The 22349-nt window shown below is 36.1% G+C and overlaps 1 protein-coding gene across 18 annotated transcripts in view; it reads right to left on the bottom strand.

The window, feature by feature from the left end:
* The window catches only part of EMSY (EMSY transcriptional repressor, BRCA2 interacting), a 108694-nt gene that overhangs the window by 11061 nt on the left and 75284 nt on the right, over positions 1-22349 (bottom strand). For 7 of the 18 annotated variants that reach the window (XM_055094705.2, XM_055094703.2, XM_034933402.3 and 4 more), the window contains 6 exons: positions 18501-18637; positions 15173-15346; positions 13344-13542; positions 5773-5937; positions 3887-4042; positions 2197-2238 (listed from right to left, as the gene is read on the bottom strand). In XM_055094705.2, the coding sequence (XP_054950680.1) occupies positions 2197-2238; positions 3887-4042; positions 5773-5937; positions 13344-13542; positions 15173-15346; positions 18501-18637 (873 nt within the window). The remainder of the gene's footprint in view (positions 1-2196; positions 2239-3886; positions 4043-5772; positions 5938-13343; positions 13543-15172; positions 15347-18500; positions 18638-22349) is intronic. The other 11 variants (XM_055094701.2, XM_034933404.3, XM_034933409.3 and 8 more) reach the window with 3 other exon arrangements.

Here is a 22349-nt window from a genome sequence, read left to right as displayed (position 1 = left end):
AATCAATTTCTGTAATCCCAAAATAATATCTTTAAGGAAAGTAAGGCAATACACATTCTTTAATCTCTTGGTCTCAGTTCGACATGCAATAAAAACATTAGTAGCATTCACTCCTTTGTATTAAGTGATTCTGTCTCACAACCTTACAGTTCCTAAAAATCTAAAGGTCTGGGTGATAATGCAGAAAATAAACTGAATCAAGAATCACGCTTGGATCCTGTCCTGTTCTACCATCAAACAGCCAAGTGAATTTGAAGAGGTCACTCATCCTCTATTAGCCTCTAAAACTTAAGAGGTTTTGTTTTGTTTGATTGATTTTATTTTAATGGGATAATAAAGGCTTGCTGTTTCTACCTAGAAGAGGACCAAATGAAGTAACAGACTGAAAAATTGTCCTTAAACTATAAAGTACTAAACAAATATAAAGAGTTAACAAAATAATAGAAAAATCTGTTCTATCATCTCAAATTTAGCTCACCTGGCACAAATGGGTAAGATTGCAGTATAGGAAACATCCCTGCTTCTTATTCTATTGCTACAAAGGTCCCATGAAGTAACCAATCTATCAAATTTTACCAGCTTCAACTTTTTATTCATTTGTTTATTTATTTTGGAGACTCAGTCTTGCTCTGTTACCCAGGCTGGAGTGCAATGGCACAATCTCTGTTCACTGCAACTTCCGCCTCCCAGGTTCAAGTTACTCTCATACCTCAGCCTCCTGAATAGCTGGGATTACATGTGTGCACCACCACGCCAGGCTAATTTTTGTATTTTTTAGTAGAGTCAGGGTTTTGCCATGATGGCCAAGCTGGTCTTGAAATCCTGGCCTCAAGTGATCCACCCACCTCGGCCTCCCAAAGTGCTGGGATTACAGGCATGAGCCACCACACTTGGCCTCAACTTCAACTTTTTACACAGTCCACAGAGCTTTAAAAATGCATATGATTACTGGGAAACTAACCCTTTGAATTAGAAACAGATAAAAATACAATATATCTGTAAATTAGCTAAGGCTTTTGGGATTATTGAAACTTTCTCAATAACCCATGATTCCAATGTTCATATACCCTGATCTATAATTTCAAATAGCACTGACTTCCTGTTTAGAAAAGTCATAGTGGGGTGTTCAAGAGTAAGATGATCACTATGGAAATCAATGTAAAAATGCCATTTATGTATTATAAGGACTAACTTTAAAACTATCCAGTGAAATATAAATAGGCTTTATTTTTTATGACACATTCTATCTATATTCACAAATGCAGTGTTTCTATTGTTGCTATACATATATCTACATGTGATTTGAGATTATAGGCAGCATCACCAGTATTGTTTTATAAATGTTCTGTAGTATCTTACAATATTTCACAGTATGCTTTGTATGCACATGTTAAATTACGTGAGTTAATAAAATCTTCCATATGTGCTCAACATAATCAAAAAAAAGATAGTCAAGGTTTACACTAAAACAACAATGACTGAAGTAATTTACAATATGACTGAGTAGAAAAAACAAATTATAATAATATTAAAATTAAGCAAATTAATATTTTTTAAATGAAAGCATCAGAAATGAATGACATGTGAAAATAAAAAATACATTTCAGATGAAATTATCAAATTATATGGAACACTTCTACCACCCATATTAATCTTCATAATTATTACATTAAGCATTTTTTTATTAAGTGAAATGGATTTTAAAAAGATCAACTAAGTCTATTTAAAAATAATTCTCCTTCAACTATAAATTACTTCACGGTAATTCTCCAGAGTTCAGGAAAATTAGAGAGAACTAGTACCCACTGCAGAATGATACAAAGGGCAGGCCAAGCAGCTGGCTTTTAAGTCAAAGAAAATGCTCAATATGGCTGTGGATATCATGGGTGGAGATTATGGAAGAAGGTCACAGAATAAAGTCTTGGAAAATAGCTGAAGTGACCTTAACTGGGCCATATAAACACCATAAAGCAGTCATTTTTATTATTTTAAAGAACTCTTTTTTCCACTGTCAAAATGCTCATTTCTGAGAAAGAATTCCACTATTCTACAAAAGAAAAATCTCTCTTCCTTTCACTAAGTGGAGCTTACCTTTCCTCTACCAGATGAGAGTAGAGCGCATCCATTTAAGCGGTTCCCCCCAAAACAATCATCTTTTACCTTCAGTGATACTACAAATGGATGCACACCACTTACCTAGAAGGGGAAAAGCAACCTCCGTCCCCTCATCAGTGCGTTCTGAAAGGATAAGTAAGGGAAGAAATCATAGTCTTTTCATCTGTTCACCATGCAAGAATCTAGTCTACCCCCAGAGGTTATTTATGTTCCCCAGAATACTGGCCTCTGCTTGAATTAGCTTTCTGCTAAATATCTCTAAAGAAAGATTCTAGATGGCTTTCCATACCTTACCTGGATTTTCCCCTTTGGCAATTTTAACCCATTAGTCTTAATAATATTATCTCCTAAAATGATGCCAAAGAATTTCTTTTCTTTTTGGTATTTATGTCCTTCAAATATCTGTAAGTTTATGTTCTCCTTTAACCACTGCTAAAGAAAACTTAAGAAAGGAGTCCTCTACATATTGCCTCATAAGTCATCTCTCTTAAACCCTTTAATTATTCACATTACTGCTCTCTGAACTATTTCAAATTTCAAAGTAATAAAGTGTTCAAAAGAGAAAGCAGTATTCCAGGTGTCATCTAATCAGAATAGGAGAGAAACAATCTATCTTGTTTTATTTCTCTATATATGCCATCTAAAAATCTCAGTGTTTTGCTGCCAGACCACATTTTAAACAAATAGCTAATCTGCTTTCCACCAGAACTTGTAAGTATTTACATGGATTTAAGGGTTTTTTGGCTTGTTTTTGTTTTTATTTTGAGACAGAGTCTCCCTCTGACACCCAGGCTGGAGTGCAGTGGCATAGTCTCAGCTCACTGCAACCTCTGCCTTCCGGATTCAAGGGATTCTCGTGACTCAGCCTCCCGAGTAGCTGGGACTACAGGCAAGTGCCACCACACCTGGCTAATTTTTGTAGTTTTAGTAAAGATGGGGTTTCGCTATGTTGGCCAGGCTGGTCTCAAACTCCTGACCTCAAGCAATCTGCCCGCCTCGGCCTCCCAAAATGCTGGGATTACAGGCGTGAGCCACTGCATCTGGCTAAGGTTTTCTACTTTTTGAAAAATATTAAAAGGACTGGATTTTATTTCTTCTTTCCCCCTTGACCCACCTTCCCACAAAACTAAAAACTCTAGATGCATAAAAATACTTATTCTAGGCCAGGCTCAGTGGCTCATGCCTGTAATTCCAGCACTTTGGGAGGCCAAGGTGGACGGATCTCTTGAGCCCAGGAATTCAAGACCAGCCCGGGCAACATGGCGAAATCCCATCTCTACTAAAAATACAAAAAATTAACCAGGCATAGTGGCACACACCTGTAGTCCCAGCTACTCAGGAGGCTCAGGCAGGAGGATCACCTGAGCCCAGGAAGTTGAGGCTGCAGTGAGTCATGATCGCGCCACTGCACTCCAGCCTGAGCGATGGGCGTGAGACCCTGTCTCAAAACAAACAAACAAACAAAAAACAAACAAAACTCATTCTTAGACAAAAGATATTTTATCCTCTCCCTACAACTGTTGCTGTATATTCACAGTTGTTATTTATGGCTGACTTGTAGTTTTATATTACCTACAAACTTCATAACATCCTATTTTTTTTCCTAGTCATTAAAGACAGGGTAAATCCCAAGGATGGTGTGAATTTGCTCTGAAAACAAAGAGGAAAAAGCTAAAAATATAAAGAATATATTCTCCCCCCCACAATCATCCCATGAAATCCAGGAAGGTAGTTCTCCTACCTTAATACTACATTTTAAGAGGACACCTACCAGTAGTGATGTATTCAGCTACTAGTTCTGACTCTACCACAGCAATTGATGGACTCTCAGGAGAATGTCTCTTTTCCTGGGTCATCTGAATAGGCACTGCCATTTGACTCAGGTCAATAGTGGGTTGTCTTGGTTTAGATTCCAATTTTTCCTTTACTGCATAAAAAAGTCAGGGGAAAAGTTAACTTTTATTACAAACAAGTACCAAAACCAGAGTTGTCCACAGGAATAATGAACCAGACCTCTGGGGTGCCACACTGGCAGTGACTAAGTAGACAGTGAATTGAAAAGAAAAAAGCAGATTGCTATGTATGGCTGTTTAGTGCACAACTTGCATAACCATACTCAGCAGCCTAGTAAGAAGGACTTACATACAATAACACAAAAATCATCTCCTTTTTATCTCTAAGCCAAACAACTGAATTTTTATCTTGTACACTCTCCTTAAGGTATTTCCTATACCCTTCTTCAAGGTATCCCCTGTGGTCTTGAGTTCATCAACCTAAAAACAAAGGGTGAATAAGCAGTACATAACATGATTTGTTCTAGGACACATCTACCCAGAATAGCACAACACAGTGACCAGTTTAATTTGAGCTATTAAAAATTCAAGATATCTCCAAAGGAATGTTACAATGTCTTCAACAACTTTTAAAGAATAAAAATTTTCATTGTTAGAAAAAAATGGCTTCTTTGTTTCTAGAAAAATGTCTGATATAACAGTCTGGAATCAAGAATGATTTCCATTAATAGATTCACTTTCTACCTTGTTATCAACTTTTCTACAAAATCTATGCGTTCAAAGTCCCCACCTCTATAAGGCATTAAGAGAAATGGCTCAGCATGTCAACGACAAAGAACCGAAGAAATCCCTAAGGTCAAAAATAACACCGACAGAAGGATTAACCAAAGACTTACATTAAATGCTAGTAATCTTTGGATCAAACAAGGTGGAAGTTACAATAAACGGTAACCAGTAACTAAGTCCACTGAATGTTCATACCCACTGAGTACATAACCTGACAAAAATCAAAACAATTAAACAAAATAAGTAAAACAACAACAACAACAAAAATACAAAAGTCACCCTACAAGTAGAGAGGATATTGAACTAGGAACCAAAAGATGAGTCTCACTCTGCCACTAATCAACTGGATAACCTCTCTAGATCTCAGTTTACTTATCCATAAAATGAAAGGTTTGGATGACATAATTGCTAAGGTCATTTAAATACTCTGAAAATCTTTGACCTATTATAAAGGAAAAGTCAGTATAACTTCCACAGGTTTGTTCTAGAGTTTATCAAAGATATTTAGTAATTAGAAATACTTATAGGATCTAGTTATATGAGGACAACTTTGCATGACAGCTCAAGTGGCTAACCTATACTATTCAAAGAAATAAGTCTGAAGATAAAATTAAAACAAATCAGAATGTTAGCAGGGGCCACTAAAGGTGTTTTGTGCTCTACCAATATCAAGGAGGATGGCAAGGCCCTTCAATCTGCCTCCTGCTATTCTTCAATGCAACTGGCAACTGTACTGTATCTAGCCTTGTGCTTAGAAGTGATAGAACTACTCCTTTCTAGTGCTAAGGAACAATAGGACTGTCCATTTTAAGCAAGAGACAAGACAGAGCTGTCAATTTTTTTTCTCTTTTCTACAGATAGTCCATCTGTACTTCAATATTCCTGTGCACATCTTACTGAACTAACAAGTAAACCAGACTGTACCAATGATTATAGACAAGTCCAGAGGGGGGAAATGTGCTCAAATAATAGCAATAATAATAATAAATAATATAATAATAATAACAGTGGTAGTATTTTAGCACAACCCGTCTCTAGAGAAAACATGCTTCATTCAATTGAGCATGTGAATTCATACCTGTTGTCTGTTGGAGTTCTAACAGAGCTTTGATTGTTGAAGTAGCTGATTGTGATTCACTGGATACATCCTGATAAATTATGGTAGGGCTAGTCTCCATTGCAATCTCATGTTCTGACCAATCCTGACGCCGGGAAGCAATTACATGAACTACAGGCTGGGAATCTGTTTTATATTAGTTAAAAAAAAACAAACCCTATAAACAAAGTTTCTCTTAAAAAAAAAAAACAAACAATTTTTTTGTCTGTTTGCTTATCTTTCTATTTATTGTAAACTTCATGCTTTATCTCCCCAAGAGGACTATAAGCCCCTAGAAGGCATAATGTCTTTCACTTCTGAATTCACTTATTCATTCACTCATTCATTGATTTCACAACAAACTGGACACTTATGTGCCAGAATGTAGATATGGCATTGAAGATATAAAGGAGCTCACAGAATAATCAGAGGATGCTCAAGAAGCACATAGTCTGGCTGGGGAGACGGACATGTAAAAAGACAAATTACAATTCAATGTGATAATTGCTATTATAAATAGATACGCATATGTGTAGGTGAGTGCATGTTTGTGTATAGTAAGAACAAAATGCTGTAGGAGTCTTATTTTCTCCAATGCACCTGAAAATATGTGTTGTATTACAGCCTGAGCATTCTGTCAACACTTATTGGATGGCTGAATTACTGAAGGAAATCCTGTTCACTGCCAGCAAGAAAAGACAGATGATCTAGAACCAGCATGATATAACAGGACAAGTGTAACATCTGGAGCTCAAAGTCTTGGATTATAGCCCCAACTACATCAATTATTAGCAAGTTGATTCTTTGGGTCTTAGTTTCACTACCTCTAAAATGGGAATAAAATTATCTCTCTTCCTCATAGAATTTCTGAGTATGCAATGAAATGATACATGGAAATGAGCTTTATAAACTATGAAGGCCAATAGAAATGTTATTATTGTTGCTATTGTAGCTTGGAAGTTCTGAATTCTAAGACCCTTTGTTAGTTTCAAAATAAATTACAGCCCTAATCCAAGGCTTATTATATTCATGCTATACAGGTACACATATAAATACTAAATGTGCATCAAATCAAGCAACAAGTTATTCTTTTAGTTTTCCACCTATAAAACAAGCAAGTTGGACTAGACTATTACAAACTTCCTAAACTCCTTTGTCCAAGACACCATAGAGGAAATTGTGGAGGACATAAAGGCATGATTCCTTCCTCTAAATTCAGATTATAATGGGGGAAACATCAAATAAAGATATATGGCTTTGTAGCTTAGGGCAAATATCAAATGATTAGGGCAAACAAGACAAACAGAAAGTAAGAGGCTGCTTTGAATTGGGATGGTCAGTGAAAGCATCACAGAAGAATGAAAAGAATTCAAGTAGCCCCCAAAACAAGAATAAACATAATAAACGTTTAACCCTCTATGAACCTTATATTTTTTAAAGCCACAAAGTTGTTGAAAAATATTGGGGCAAGGGGAACAACTCTTCCAACAAAACAGCCTTCCTGAAAAAAACAAAATCAATATACAATAGATCTAGAATTTTTAATTACCATGAACAAACTATATTTTCCTCCCCAAAACACCAGGTAGAATATATGCCACATAAAGATATATAATTTTCCATTAAACTTCCCCAGAAATACAGAAGACTGGATGCTATCCTGCAATACCAAATGCCATGTGAAGCACAGAGCAGCTTTTATTCATTTTAAGTAGATATGTAGAATTTAAACTTAAGAGAATTGATTATATTATGAAACCATTCCTTTTATATAACTTAAGCTCTCAAACTTAAGAAATTTTCATAATGATATAGGCAAAGAATGACTTTGCAACCCAACCCTACAAGACACACTGAATATCCACAAAAGGCAGGGATTGTGTTTATAGAGATAAGGTAGAAAGAGATAGGAAAAAGGGAAAACAAATTTCCATAGGAGAGCATCTATCAAAGACCATTATCCCAAACAACATCACCTCGTAGGTACTAGAGAAATTGCTACATCTCTTTCTGTCTATACTCAGAAAGAGCAGCTGACCATCATAAGTATCACTGTAGCAACCCTGTGACACAAGATGAGTGTGTGAACCTATGCGAAAACCCATCTTTAAATGATTCTCTCTCCTACTTTTGGCTTATGCTTAGACCTAAATGAAGCTACTGTCTATCAAGTCATGGAACGCAATGACTAGGAAATCAGGAGCTTGCACCAGTAACATGTGCTTATGCAGTGTGCGTTCATCTAGACTTCCTGCATCTCTTGCAGATGTCTTTCTGCACTGAACAAGTGTTTGTTGGATACCTACTACACGTTAGATACTAGAGATATACACTTTAACAGTATACTCAAAGGCAGACTCAGACATCTCTATGGAAGAATATCTCCTATGTCTCTATTATAAATGGCCTAGATCATACTTTCATAGAATCTTAAGACTTTTCCGTTAGAAGGGATCTTAAAGTTTGTTTAATGCTGCCATCAATCTTATACTATAATCTTCACAATATTCCCATGGGTCTGAGAACTCCAGCACCAAAGTACTCACTACTTTCTAAGACAGTTTCCTTACAACTCTGCACAGTTATAACAATCAGAAAGTTTTTTCATACTGAGTAGAAAAGGTCTTGTGACTTCTACTTAGCGCTTCTAGGTCTGCTCCTGTATCCACAAAGACCAATTCTTTTCCTTCCTCCACATCACAGTCCTGAAGATAACTGACAAAAGCTCCTATGTCCCCACCAACCCAACCCACCCCCATCTTCTCTTCTTCATGATAAATCCTGTCTCCACCAACTATTGCTCATACAAAGTGATTCTGAACACCTTACACATCTAAATCATTGCTTCTAAACTAAACCTAAGATATCTATATCCCTTTTACGATGTAATATATACCTTCCCTCTGAAGCACTGTCATAAAGCTCAAGGACTTCACAGTATTTAATTGCCTAGACAGCAAGGCCCAAAATGTTCCAGAGAACATTTGTTCCTCAAGGTGTTCTGCAAAAAAAGGGTTCCATGGTCAAAAAAGTTGGGGAACATTTTATATTGTATCTTCCACTCTTAATCTTTCATATACATATTAGCACATAATTGCTCTGAAAAGTTCTGCAATAAGTATGTTTCTGCTCAACCTGGATTTATTCCCCACCCTCACCTTGACGTACTGAGATCATGAAACTTCAGAAAGAAATCATTCTAGAAACTGAGTTACGACTTACTGAAAGCAATGTCTTTACAAGATACATTTTTGTATTTGACTCATGCCTTATTCCATTATAAATCTCTGCCCTTGGTTTTGTCTCCTTGTTTTCTTCCACTTCGCTTAATATAATCTTATATTTTAATCCACCTTAAAACCTTTTGGAAACAAAGCATAATATAAATAATCTTTAATATGTGTTTAAAAAAAATCTGGAACCCATTCCCAAATACGTTCTAGGCTACCCCATTCCCAAATGAGAAAGGGGAAAAAGCCCATTTAGGAAGAAAAGCACAGGAACGATATGACATATGACCTGATCTTTAGTAAGTGACCTAGGCGAGGATGGCCTTAATCCATTAGGTTTGGTCACCTAGCTATCTATCCATATCTAGGTGTATACTACTTACTACTTAAAAGGCCCACTCACAAGGTTAGGGGGAACTCCAGAAAAAAAAAAAAAAAACATTTTGGACTCAGGCAACAAAAATGAGTTTATAAGGCTGCAGCTTAACCCAATGCCACAGTTATTATGGCTGCTGCTCTGCTATTTGTTCATTCGGTGAAACTTTTACTGAGTACCTTCTCAGTCCTAACTGAACTCTTTGGATAAATGCCAGATATGTATGAAGATGAATATGATCTTTAAGCTTGAGAAGCTAGTAGTCTAGTGGAAAAGAAAACAATTATAACACACAAACAAACACAACATACAAAATAAAATTGTCAGTGTTAAAAGAGCTGATGTACAAAGCAATATTGGAAGCCTAACATGGAAGAATGAATCCTCTCAGGGTGATCAAGGAAAGTCTCAAAATAGGGTGATGATATTCTAGCCTATAAGGAGACAGTTGAGAAATAAAAAATTTTCTTCCTTGGGGGTGGAGGACAGTAGGTGAAGTTCAGAAACCACAAGTGGAATCAAGGCATTCTCTTGGCATACGTTGTCCTTATTCCAGGACTTGTGTAGCAGAAGTCACCAGAAAAAGGACCTGAAGTTAAGAAAAGATTGATTTTTCCTTATAGTAGAATGCCAACTATTAAATGTGCAAAGAATAATGAACTTCGGAAAATCATCTATGGATGCTAAAACTACTGGGTAAGTGTTTGATGAGGAACATGATATTTATATCATGTACCTTCCTACAAATTACAATTAATCTGAAAGGGAAACATGTTAACTTCATAGTGGAGAAAACTAGAAGACATCATCTTAACCAAGTGATCAATGTTAACATCATCTATGCTGGGACAAACTGACATCATGTTTCTCCTGATAAAACTGAGGATATAACATCCTATCTGTGGAATTCCTGATGAATCTAATCATGAGGAAACATCAGACAAAACCAAACTGAAGAATATTCTACAAAGTAACTGACCTACACTCTTCAAATATCAAAGTCATGAAATACAAAGAAAGGCTGAGGACCTATTCCAGGTTAAAGAGAATTAAAAAACCACAACAGTTAAATGCAGCGAAATGCAATGTGTCGACCTGAATTTTATTGAGGACAGGTGAAAACCATAAAGAACATTATTAGCTAATTAACAATATTTGAATATGGATTGTAAATTAGATAATTATTATAACATTAAATTTCTTGACTTTGATAATTGTATCTTAGTCATAAAGAGAAGAATCCTTAAGAAATATAGGCCTACAAATGTAAGTAAACATAAGAAACATGTTAGCTCAACTTACTCTCACATGGTTACGAAATTTTAAAAATATACACACACACAGCAGAAGGGGGGCAGAGAATCAACAACAAAGCAAATAGGGCAAAATGTAAATAAGTAGTGAATCTAGGTAAAGAGTATACACAGGAGTTCTTTTTACTATTCTTGCAACTGTTCTGTAATTTTGAAATTATATCAAAAGGTTACTTTAAAAAGAAAAAAGTGGCTAAAAACTACAAAAGCAACAATGTAACAGAAAAATAAACTATGTAGTACTTACATTCTTAATAAGTAGGAATATTCTCATATACTTTGAAAATCAGCATGACCTGAGACCAACCAACATCTTAATCCCTTTCTCTTTAAATCACAGCATATATATTCCCAGACCTAGTCTTTGTAAGAATGTAGTAAACAGCTATACAAGGCGATAAGGGGAGGGGCAGATTATAAAAATCTGCCTTACAGTCAACTATGCCTATTCTAAATTGTGAAATTTTCTGTTATAGAATATTTTAAAAAGTAATATACAATGAAAGATGTATTAGGTTGGTGCAAAAGTAATTGCAGTTTTGCCATTAAAAGTAATGGCAACTGCTTTTGCACCAACCTAATAGAATAAAAACAGAAGATGCAAACTTATGTCCCATTCTTAGAATAAAAACTGAAGATTCAGCTGGACGCAGTGGCTCACGCCTATAATCCCAGCACTTTGGGAGGCCGAGGCGGGTGGATTACTTGAAGTCAGGAGTTCAAGACCAGCCTGGCCAACATGATGAAACCCCGTCGCTACTAAAAATACAAAAAATCAGCTGGGCATGGTGGTGCATGCTTGTAATACCAGCTACTCGGGAGGCTGAGGCAGGAGAATCGCTTGAACCCAGGAGACGGAGGTTGCAGTGAGCCGAGACCACGCCACTGCACTCTAGTCTGGGCAACAAGAGTGAAACTCCATCTCCAAAAAAAAAAAAAAAAAAACCCTAAAGATTCAACTAATGAAATGGCATGTTCGGGAAGTACTAATTGGTTTACAGCTCTCTTAGGAAAGGACTAACAATTTCAAAGGATAACCTGGGATTATGTATATACAGACTTCTACTGTTCATGTCCCCTTTTTGCACCAACTCATACTAAACATTTTATCTGCCCTCTTTGAAAATATATTTTGTATATCTCGAGTGCAAAAAAGGCCAGTATTGCTCAAGAAACTGCAGACCAAAAGAAATGATTGGAGAATAAGCATCAACCAAGTGTAATCAGCAGATAATTGACTCACAGTCAATACAGAATGATAAAGTCCATCTTAGCAAACGGATTCAGAAAATATTACTATCACTGATAATATGCTGAAGGAAACTACCCACTCTCTATAATGAGGGACATATTATGTTTGTTAAAAATCAACATTTTCATTTATTTTTAATTGATGAATTTTCAAAGAATATTTTGAATGCTTTCTTATCCTCTCCTCACTGGAGTGTCAACTTTCAGTCTTTGGCATTTTTTTGTTTGCTACTAATAAAATTCTTATACTAGAGTTGCATGTGTATTTTTTAAATCCCCTATTCTAGATCTAGATTTTATGCTCCTGGAGGGCAAGAACTATATTGTACTCTTCTGTAGGGTCTAGCATAATGCTTAGTATGTAGTATAAACTAATAAATAATTGTCAAATTGAATTAATGGACTAATCAGCAATGTGAACCATGTAAGACTAATCTAGGAAGACTCCACCAAAGAGTTAAAATACTAGTGTTTGCACAATATGAAGACTGTGTATAAGAAAAGTGAAGTTGCTAAGAAAGCACCCCAGAGAGGATAATGGGAAGGCAGAGAGAGGGAATGGAGAGAGTGTGGAAAGAACAAGGGAAGATAAACAGCTTTGCTTAGATGCATCAGAGCACATAAGCACAGACATAAATGTACCACCCAAGGATAAGGGCAGTTAAGATAACTGAGAGACATGAGTACTAGATTTGTAGAAGGTCTCAAAGTTTATGATCATGAGTTTATTTCAAGAGGTTTCATAGAAGAGTAACATAATTCAAACAGCACCGAGGACAAAGAGTTTTCTGCTGTAGAATCTAGCTTCATCGTTCCTGCCATATAATTAGGACAACCATATGATTATCTGGGATACTTTTCAGAGTGAAAGGGAGTACTTTAATAATTGTGCCAGAACAACATAAACTAGGACTTGTCCCATGCAAATTGGAATGTATAGTCACCCTACTTACAGCCCACTTACAGTCTACCTCTGACCACCTTGATTCTTTCTCAGGGTATAGCAATAACCATTTCAAAATATATATTCACTTCTTTACATACGTTTTCTCCTACTTACCCAAACCAGAGAGGAAGAATATGAAAATTACCATCTGGGAATCATAACTCTATCCAGTTTAATGTTACCTACCTGACAGATTCATCATCTAAAGTTAATTATTTGATGAACATATTCCATGCAGGAAAGAATGGTAACCTTTACCAAAAATAAAATTTCAGCTCACCGATTTAACATCAAACAATTAAAAAAAAAAAAAAAAAAGGAAAAGAATTGATAGAGCATACAAATTTGTTGTGAAATGTGTAGAAGCAACCTCTATTTTAGAACTTGGGCACTATGTCAGTAGTACTTATATAAATCAGAAGTAAAATAGATCTTACCTTGGGAACTCTGGGAGGACTCTGTAGAAGAGGAACTACTATCTGTATAATTCTGTGGTTCTTCTTTTCCTTCCTGAATAGATGAATTACCAGCCTCTGCTACCCTGGATGCTTGCTGTAATGTTTCTGTTACTAGCTGTCTTGTTTGTTCACTAACAACTGTCGCTTGAAAAGTCACTGGTTTGGGTTTAATAAGAACCTAGGAGAAAAGCAGAAATATACTGAGATAAAATTTTAGAAAACGATTTAAAAATGCTAAACTTCTAGGTCATAAACTAATATTTTCCTGGTATGGAAAATATTCTGTACGTTATACTTTTTAGGCACAGCATTGCTCATCAAAGGGTAATTCAATCTACAGACAAATTACAGTGTAAGCCATATACAATGTTTTAAGTGGTACATGCCAGAGTGCAATAGCCATGATTCTGACAAGAACCTTTGTGCCTGTTTGCCTACAACTTCAGGAGTCATTTTATAATCTGTAGACTATATAGTAAAATGATATCCACAAGCTGAGGATGGCAGAACAAAAAGACACAAGGAGTCTAGATTCCCAGTGGAATTTTTGTGCTGCAGTATCAGTCCAGGACTTCCTCTCTCTGAACTTTTATTAATATAATAAAAATAAAACCCTAATCTGTTTGAGCGAGTGTTCTTCAAGTTTTTTTCTTTTTTTTTTTTTTCATTAGAAACTAAATCAAATTCCTAATTGACACACCTGCAAAAAGTAAAACTTGCTTGGGCCCTATCTTTGAAGAAACCCCAGATGAATATTGATTTGACAACTATCAGAAGCAACATGGAACATGTGTTGGATCAACTCCTGGCAAAAGTTAAAAACAAACAGTGAAACAAGTGAAATGGGAGAAAATTTTCAAACTGGGCCATTCTACTTCAAAATCTGAACTCTAGGAGTTAATTTCAATTGGGTCCATGGAATAAAAACTATTAACTCATAATTATTTTTGTTTCTACCACATATAAGATTCTAAAATTTCTCAGACTCTGTTAAGTTACCCATTTCCAAGAGTTAAGAAGGAAAACATACTTTAGATGAAGCAAATGAAATTATTACAATTAAACTCCATAGGCAATTTGGACTTGTCACAAAGCTTTTTTTTTTTTTTAGATACGTAAAGTATTTGGCTATAATTCTGAGAGAACAGATTCTAAAAGTAAATTAGTAGTTTATAGGTACATTAATACCTCTTACAAAAATTCTAGGATGGCATTTCTCAACCGAAACTAATAGTGCTTCCCTCGATATTCTCAGAAAAGCAAAATACCTACAAAATAAACAGCAGCCTAGCAACATATGATTAGATCCTGAGCCTCAAATTCCGAGGCAAATTTTCAGAAAAGTTCCCTTATCTTCTATTGGTTAAAAAATAAATACAACTCTAGCTTATCTATTGTTCAAGGGTTCAAGCAAAGCTAATTTTATAAGTAAATAAAATGCTTTTGAAGGCCATGGTAGCTTATAAAAAGTAAATATTTTTCTTTGAGTGATTCTGAATGACTATGATCCTCCCTCAACCACCCCCCTCAAATCACAAAATACACCTTCAGCAAATTGTATTCCTAGGTAATTATTTCCCCATAATCTTTGCTGATAGCACGACATACACATTTAGGTATCTTTAAGAAAGTACTGAAAAGATAAATGAAGTTTTGACAATACGTGAATAATTAACACGTTCCAACATAACTTTTAACAATCTGATTTCTTAAAGATTGCTGATCTTTTCCTTCAAATTTCTACCCGGGAATTTTAAGAATTGAAAATATTTAAGAGCCAAGAAAAATCATCATATCTTATAGCATACCTGCGTTTTCCCTTGCTGCCCATAAACAATTTTTGTTGGGATGATTTTAGCTGCTGGTTGAACTGTAGAACCTATTCCTTTTGGCTGCGTTACAATCATTTTGGTGATGGGTCTTGTAGCAGTGAGGATAGCTGGCTTTGCTCCTGTTGGCACTGTCTGAATAGTCTTTTCTCCCTAAATTGAAGTCAATGATTATATAAGAGATTTATATGCATATAAATGATAAAGTCCTCTCACTGAAAAATCAGTAAGGTTTTACCAGGATGATGAAAAAAGGGCTGTAGATTATGTAACAAAGTATAATGTTTCCAGGAAATCAAAAATCGTAGACTTGGTTGAAATGATCTAGAAAGTCATCTGACCAACTTTCTACCCAAAGAAGGAATTAATTATTCTCTGATGAGTGAATTTTAAAAAATTACCACATGCAAAAATACTTATTACACTATCCCATTAATGGAATACATATATTATAATAGTCAGAAAATTCTGGAAGAAGGTATAGTACACTGCTAATGCTTGTCTCTAAGAATTGGGATTATAAGTCTTAACCCCCACATACATATTTATTTTCTAATTTATCTGAAATAAGTATTTGTGTAATTAGAAAATTACTGTGCAATATACCAGTAGCTAAATGCACACACATAAAATAAATCCCCTAAGTTCTACATATATGAAATTATAAGGATATATAGTAGAATGTCTACATGAAAAAGTATGGGCAAGCAAAATCAGCAGAGGTATTAACATTCTTTCTAAGGTTATATATAGGAAAAATTTGATGAACATATGCCATGAGGAAAGAATGTTATACATTGTTAATAATATATAAGGTTACATATAGAAAAAAAGGAAGGGAAAACTCAGAGTGCTTCCTATGTTTTACTATTCATATATTACTAATATCCTTTTAGTCTATTAACTAGATAGCTTATATCCATTAACTTTTCATCATTTTCTATACTTTCATCTACTTTATTCTTAAGTACCATTTTCTGGTCACTCATGAAATCAACATCTTTTTACATGAACTTAACTAAATTAAGTTCAAATACAGTGACTTTACTAAATTATTAAAATTTTTAAAATTAAAATCCATAAACTTAAGATGGAAATGAAAAGATTTGAGAATTTTCACCTCATCAGTTTTTCTTAATTTTTAGCCAGCATCATCTAAACGTGTGCCTATCTAAACTTAGCAGCCAGTAAAAACAAAGCACCCACGTGAGCTGGCTAAAAAGCAATCATTGTGAATTCAGAGCTAAATATAATTACAAAAATCACAATTTTAACTATCTGCTGTAATTACTTAAGGGAAACATGAAGCATCTGCCAATGGTGTTATTACTTATTTCAACACATGCATACTCTTCCCAGCACCATCTCTGGAAAGAGCTCTAGTTCATTTGCCAAGAGCCACTAGTTTGCAAGTGACCACACCTATCTATTAAATAGCTCAATGGGCCAAGTATGACCCATTCAAGCCAAACAAAACCAACTAGCAGCCTGTTTTTCAAAAAAGCTCTTCTGATGTGTGTTGTGGGCATGCATAGGTGAGCAAGTGGTGAGTAGAGGTGATTGTGCCTATGTGGTCTTTGGCGGGGGTGGCAGGGGCAGAGTCTTGCTCTGTCACCCAGGCTGGAGTACAGTGGCAAGATCTCAGCTCACTGCAACCTCTGCCTCCCAGGCTCAAGTGATCCTCCACCTCAGCCTCCCAAGTAGCTGGGACTACAGGTGCACACCTCCACGTTAATTTTTGTAATTTTGTAGATACGGAGTTTCACCATGTTGCTCAGGCTGGTCTCAAACTCCTGGGCTCAAGTGATCCGCCTGCCTTGCCTTCCCAAATTGCTGGGATTACAGGCATAAGCCTCCACATCCAGCCCAGAAAACGGTCTTATATGTTGATTTGCTTGTTTTACTAGAGCTGCCTGTGTCAAACGGTTGTTATCAGAGATATCTAACAGCTATGAATCATACATGACTCTTGGATCTTTGTGACCACAGGGCCTAGAATACAAAGCATCCTCTCTTACATATCAAGTTCTTTGAAATTGCAAACCACATTACAAAGGGTTCTGAAAATCTGAATTCTAATCCTGGCTTTACTTTTGGCTTACTATGTAAATTCAGGCTAGGAGCAATCTGTTTTCCCACACATTGAAAAAATCTAATGCTGGACCCCTACCAATGAAGCTTTTATGAGATCTATTTAAGTGAAGTATAGCAATCCATGTTCTAGTGAAGTTAGGCAAGGTAGGGACACTAACAAGCCTAAACAGGTAAGTACCAAGAATAACAAGAAGAAAATCAATGATTGAGGACTTCTTATGGGCCAGGCACTATTCTAAGCACTTTCACAATAGCTACCAGTTACTAAACAACCTCACTGGTAAAGATCATCAATCCCAATGTACAAATGAGGAAATTAAGAATGAGAGAGGTTGAATATGTCACCCAAGGTCAAACAACTACAATATGGAGAAACAAAGCCCTGTTTTGTCTAACTCCAACCCTCCTACCAACTGCCTTCAGAACTATAAATGAATCTGTTATTTATTTATTTATTTTTTGTTTGAGGCAAGGTCTCACTCTGTTGCCCAGTCTGGAGTGCAGTGGCATGATCATGGCTCATAGCAGCCTCAAACTCCTGGGCTCATGTGATCCTCCCACCTTAGCCTCCCAAGTAGCTGGGACTACAGGTGCATGCTACTACACCTGGTTAATTTTTAAAATAAATTTTGGTAGAGGTGGGGGTCTTGCTTTGTTGCCAAGGCTGGTCTTGAACTCCTGGGCTAAAGCGATTCTCCCACCTCAGCCTCCCAACCAGCTGGGATTACAGACATGTGCCACCACACCCAGTCTGATTTTATTTTTTAACAGCTCAAAGAGGTAAAAATGAAAAAAAAAAAGAAAGTAACAAATCCCCATCAATTAATTTAGTCTTAATCCCACATATTTCTCTTTGCCCACCCTAAGCCAAATACTAAGTCAGTATCTATTGACCATAAGCAGGAATAAAACAGTGCTCCAACTGAAGTCCCCCTACAGTTAAGCCAATGGAATTCTCTATCTGGACAAAGCTAAGCATCTAAATCATGGTCACAAGCAACCTAGCTATGAGCAAGTATGAGCAACATGCTTTAGAAATTACTGTGAAAAATGGCATCAGTTGGTGGTGCTTTAACAGTTGTTATATCCCAGCAGTGGTAAACCAAGCCATTCTGGCTATTGTGGGCTTCTCAAGTCCTTGTGCAAATATTTATATAGCTGGTCTTTAAATCCTCTGTGAATTGCTAAGTCTGCAGTTGAAGCTCTTACTTACTCCAGCATTTAGCAACGTTGTGACAACATTTTTGCCCGGGAGGCCTTGAATGGTCGTTCCTTTTCCTGTAGTCTTTTGTACAACAATCACGTTGGGCTTGGAAGTCATTGGGATTGTAGTGATTTTGGTAGTCGTTCCTTAGAAAAGGGGGAAGAAAAGGAGGCCTGAGTTAAGGACTAGAGATACTTGGTTATTTTTGTTTATATTATACACAATTAGTACATATAGTAAATGTCATTCCTAGATGACATGAAAGCTGTCAAGATGATGAAAATGAAGGCTTGGAATAGTAAGTTATAAGTCATACCAGAATGAGAGAATATTAAGAATTTACAGTTAAAGCAGTCATCTTTTTAGAATCTGAGAACCTATATACAAAACTCAGAATCTAAGAACAACAGTTTTACCATCAATATTCTTTGTCTGACTAGTTAAAAGAAACAAATCACAATCTCTATTCCATGACATGTATTTCCCCCAAACCCAGTATTATATGTGACTGAAGTGATGGGAAAATCCTTCAAAAAAGAACATGAAGTAAATGCTTAAATTTACATAACACTAGGCTCTAGAAAAAATTTATGAAAAGAAATAAGCCATGTATTTTTCTGTGATTAAAAAAGACAAAGTAGGCCAGGCGTGGTGGTTCACGCTCATAATCCCAGTATTTTGAGAGGCTGACGCAGGCAGATCACCAGAGGTCAGGAGTTCAAGATCAGCCTGGTGAAAGTCTCTCTCTACTAAAAATACAAAAAAATTAGCTGGGGGTGGCGGCGGGCGCCTGTAATCCCAGCTACTTGGGAGGCTGAGGCAGAAGAATTGCTTGAACCCGGGAGGTGGAGGTTGCAGTGAGCTGAGATTGCACCACTGCACTCCATCCTGGGCTACAGAGCAAGACTCGATCTCAAAAAAAAAAGAAAAAAAAAAAAAAAAAAAAAAAGCAAAGTAAACGATATACAAAACAAGTCACAGATTCAATGTATGCTTTTGTAATCTGTAGCACTCTGGAGAATGTGAGGATAAAACTCTAATTTGCATATATAAACTTATATTGTCAATTATTAAGATCTATCTAATAGGTCTATACCTACTGATCCAAACACAGTATTACTTTGCCCTCTCCCACACATCCTTCCATAATTGGCTTCTCTTCTACCTATCAAATCTACCTTCCAACCTTCAGTTGTAAATTCTGGCGCAAATCTTTGATTTATTCCTTGTCTTCTTCTCTTTTTCAAAAAATTTTATTTTTATTTATTTATTTTTTTTAAGGCAAGGTCTTGCTCTGTCACCCAGACGGGAGTGGAGTGGAGCAACCACAGCTCATTGCAGCCTTGACCTTCTGAGCTCAAGTGGTCCTCCCACCTTACTTTTTGATTTTTTATAGAGATAAGGTCTCACTATGTTGCCCTGGCTGCTGGCTGGTCTCAAACTCCTAGGTTCAAGTGATCCTCCTGCCTCAGCTTCACGAAGTGTTGGGACTACAGGTGTGAGCCACTGTGCCTGGACTTTTTTTTTTTTTTTTTTTTTTTAAGAGAAACAGGGTCTCACTCTGTTACCAGGCTGGAGTGCAGAGGCATGATCATATCTACTGCAGGCTTCAACTCCTGGGCTCACACAATCCTCCCATCTCAGCCTCTTAGGTACCTAGGACTACAGGTATATGCCACCATGCCTGGCTAATTTCTGTATTTTTTGGTAGAGATGGGGTCTTACTACATTACCCAGGTTGGTCTTGAACTCCTGGCCTCAAGGGATCCTCCTGCTTCAGCCTCCCAAAATTGTTGGAATTACAGGCATGAGCCACCAGGCTTGGCCTGTTTCCTCGTCTTAACTCCCTATACCTCTCAACAAGATGAAAGCCCCTTAATCTCCACACTGTACCTTTTTATGATTCCTCAGTGCTTAGCACAGTGGATGACAATTACATCCTTAAAAAACTAAACTTATCATGCCAAGAACCTGAAACATGTCAACTGGTTAAATTCCCTAATTTCCCATTTCGTTCCCAGTTCTAACTTTCCCTCATGTTTCAAAATCCTATTAATACATAATCTGTCCCTTAATCTACCATTTTGATCTAATTAGCATGTACTCCAGAGTACACACCATGAACTTTGATCTAAGAAGTAACTTCTTCATTATGGCTTCCCGTTACCTACCACACAAAGCCCAAACTCCTCTGCCTAGCTTTCCAGGCTTTGTCAGACCTTAATTTTTAGAATTAACTAACATACGCCTCTCCTTTAATGTGCTGGTTTCCACGTTGGTCTTTGAGCATACAAATTCCAATGCTACTTTTGCTCCTGTAATTTCCTCTGCTTATGAAAAGAGGCATGTCAAGTTCTTCTTCTATAGGCCTACATATCATTTATCAAATGACTAAGCACAGAATTATTACTTAGTAAAAACATGAGCAATATGTCTTCAAAAAAATAATTAAACACAATTTTATTATTTTCCACTGGAAAACCTTAATATTCCTTACTTAAGTTTTATAAACAAAGTTACACTAAGAATAAGAATATTCTAGTTATATGTTAATTTTGGCAACACTGCTACAAAAAATGTCTTTACAATATATTTGCCATTATATGTCTCATTAGTCCAAGGTAACATGCTCTGAGGTTACATAAAAGAGCATTTTAATCTATGAACTAGCTTCACAACTGTTTTTCCATTTATTTGTAGTCTCTGAACAGTCAGCTGTTAAGAACTTCAAAAACCAAGCTGCCCATGATTCACTTACACTAACTTTAACTCTTAATTAACTTTAATCCCTCACATGTGATTAACTCTATAGACCTTTTTTGACATGGTTTCATACAGACCTCTTTTGACATGATTTACTATGCTTCTGACTTTATACCAAAGTACAAGGACCACTTTTTGACAAAACTTGCTTAACAAATGAATTATATTTTTACCTACTAAAATGTCTAATCCCTTCCATTACAGAGGTTTTTCAATTTATATGATAGTTGCAAACCAAGTCCACAAGTTTAACAAAATGTGGTGGGGGGGCAAATGTCAGAAAATAGAAGAAAAAGGAACAGCATAAGGAAAAGCAAGTCTAACATTATATTAAAATAGAATATAATTTATAATTGATAGAATGATCAATTATAAATTTCTGAAATTCTAGTGAACATGTTTCAGTATCAGGGGATAAATACATTACATTGAAGAAGTATTACTCATTAAAAAAAAGTCACCCTCTATGCTTTCACAGTGGACTTCTGTTCCCATGTTACAGCAAAATTATACAAGTTCACTTGTTTAGCATTCCTTAGGGCAGATAATAAAACTCATGTATATATTCCTCTGTATCACAACACACAGCGGAGTATCTGGCTCGTAGCATATCAGAAGGACCCACCTATATAATCTTCACTTATAAAACAATCAAGATATAATGGGTGCAAATAACTGTATATCCCATTTAGATAATAATGAACTATGATATTGATGCATTCCAGGCATTCTTATTTTTTAAAAAGATCCCTGTAAAAGTTTGGGCATTATAATAGGTAGGCTTAAAGAAGAACACAAATTTATTGGCTCAGATTTTACTATTCTATTTACAGATTCTAAAATCACCTGACAATCTTGGTCTCTTAGGTAATGTTTTATGTTGCTTTGCTCAAAGAATGAACGAATGAAAAAGTGCAAAAACAATAGCTCCTTTCCTGGACACTGTACTAAAGATTAGGAGAATTAAAGTTTTGCTATTGTCACAGGTTCTCATAACGTCCTCAGAATCAAGGTAGTGAGTTCAACTCTGAAGAATCCAATGTAATTATTCATCTAACCCTCAACAAAGCTCACAAAAAAACTTACAAATCTGAT

Source organism: Pan paniscus, chromosome 9 (assembly GCF_029289425.2).
Source record: "Pan paniscus chromosome 9, NHGRI_mPanPan1-v2.0_pri, whole genome shotgun sequence".
Taxonomy (NCBI): Eukaryota; Metazoa; Chordata; class Mammalia; order Primates; family Hominidae; genus Pan; species Pan paniscus.
The sequence above is the reverse complement of the archived record's forward strand: the minus strand, read 5'-3'. Positions and strand labels throughout refer to the sequence as shown.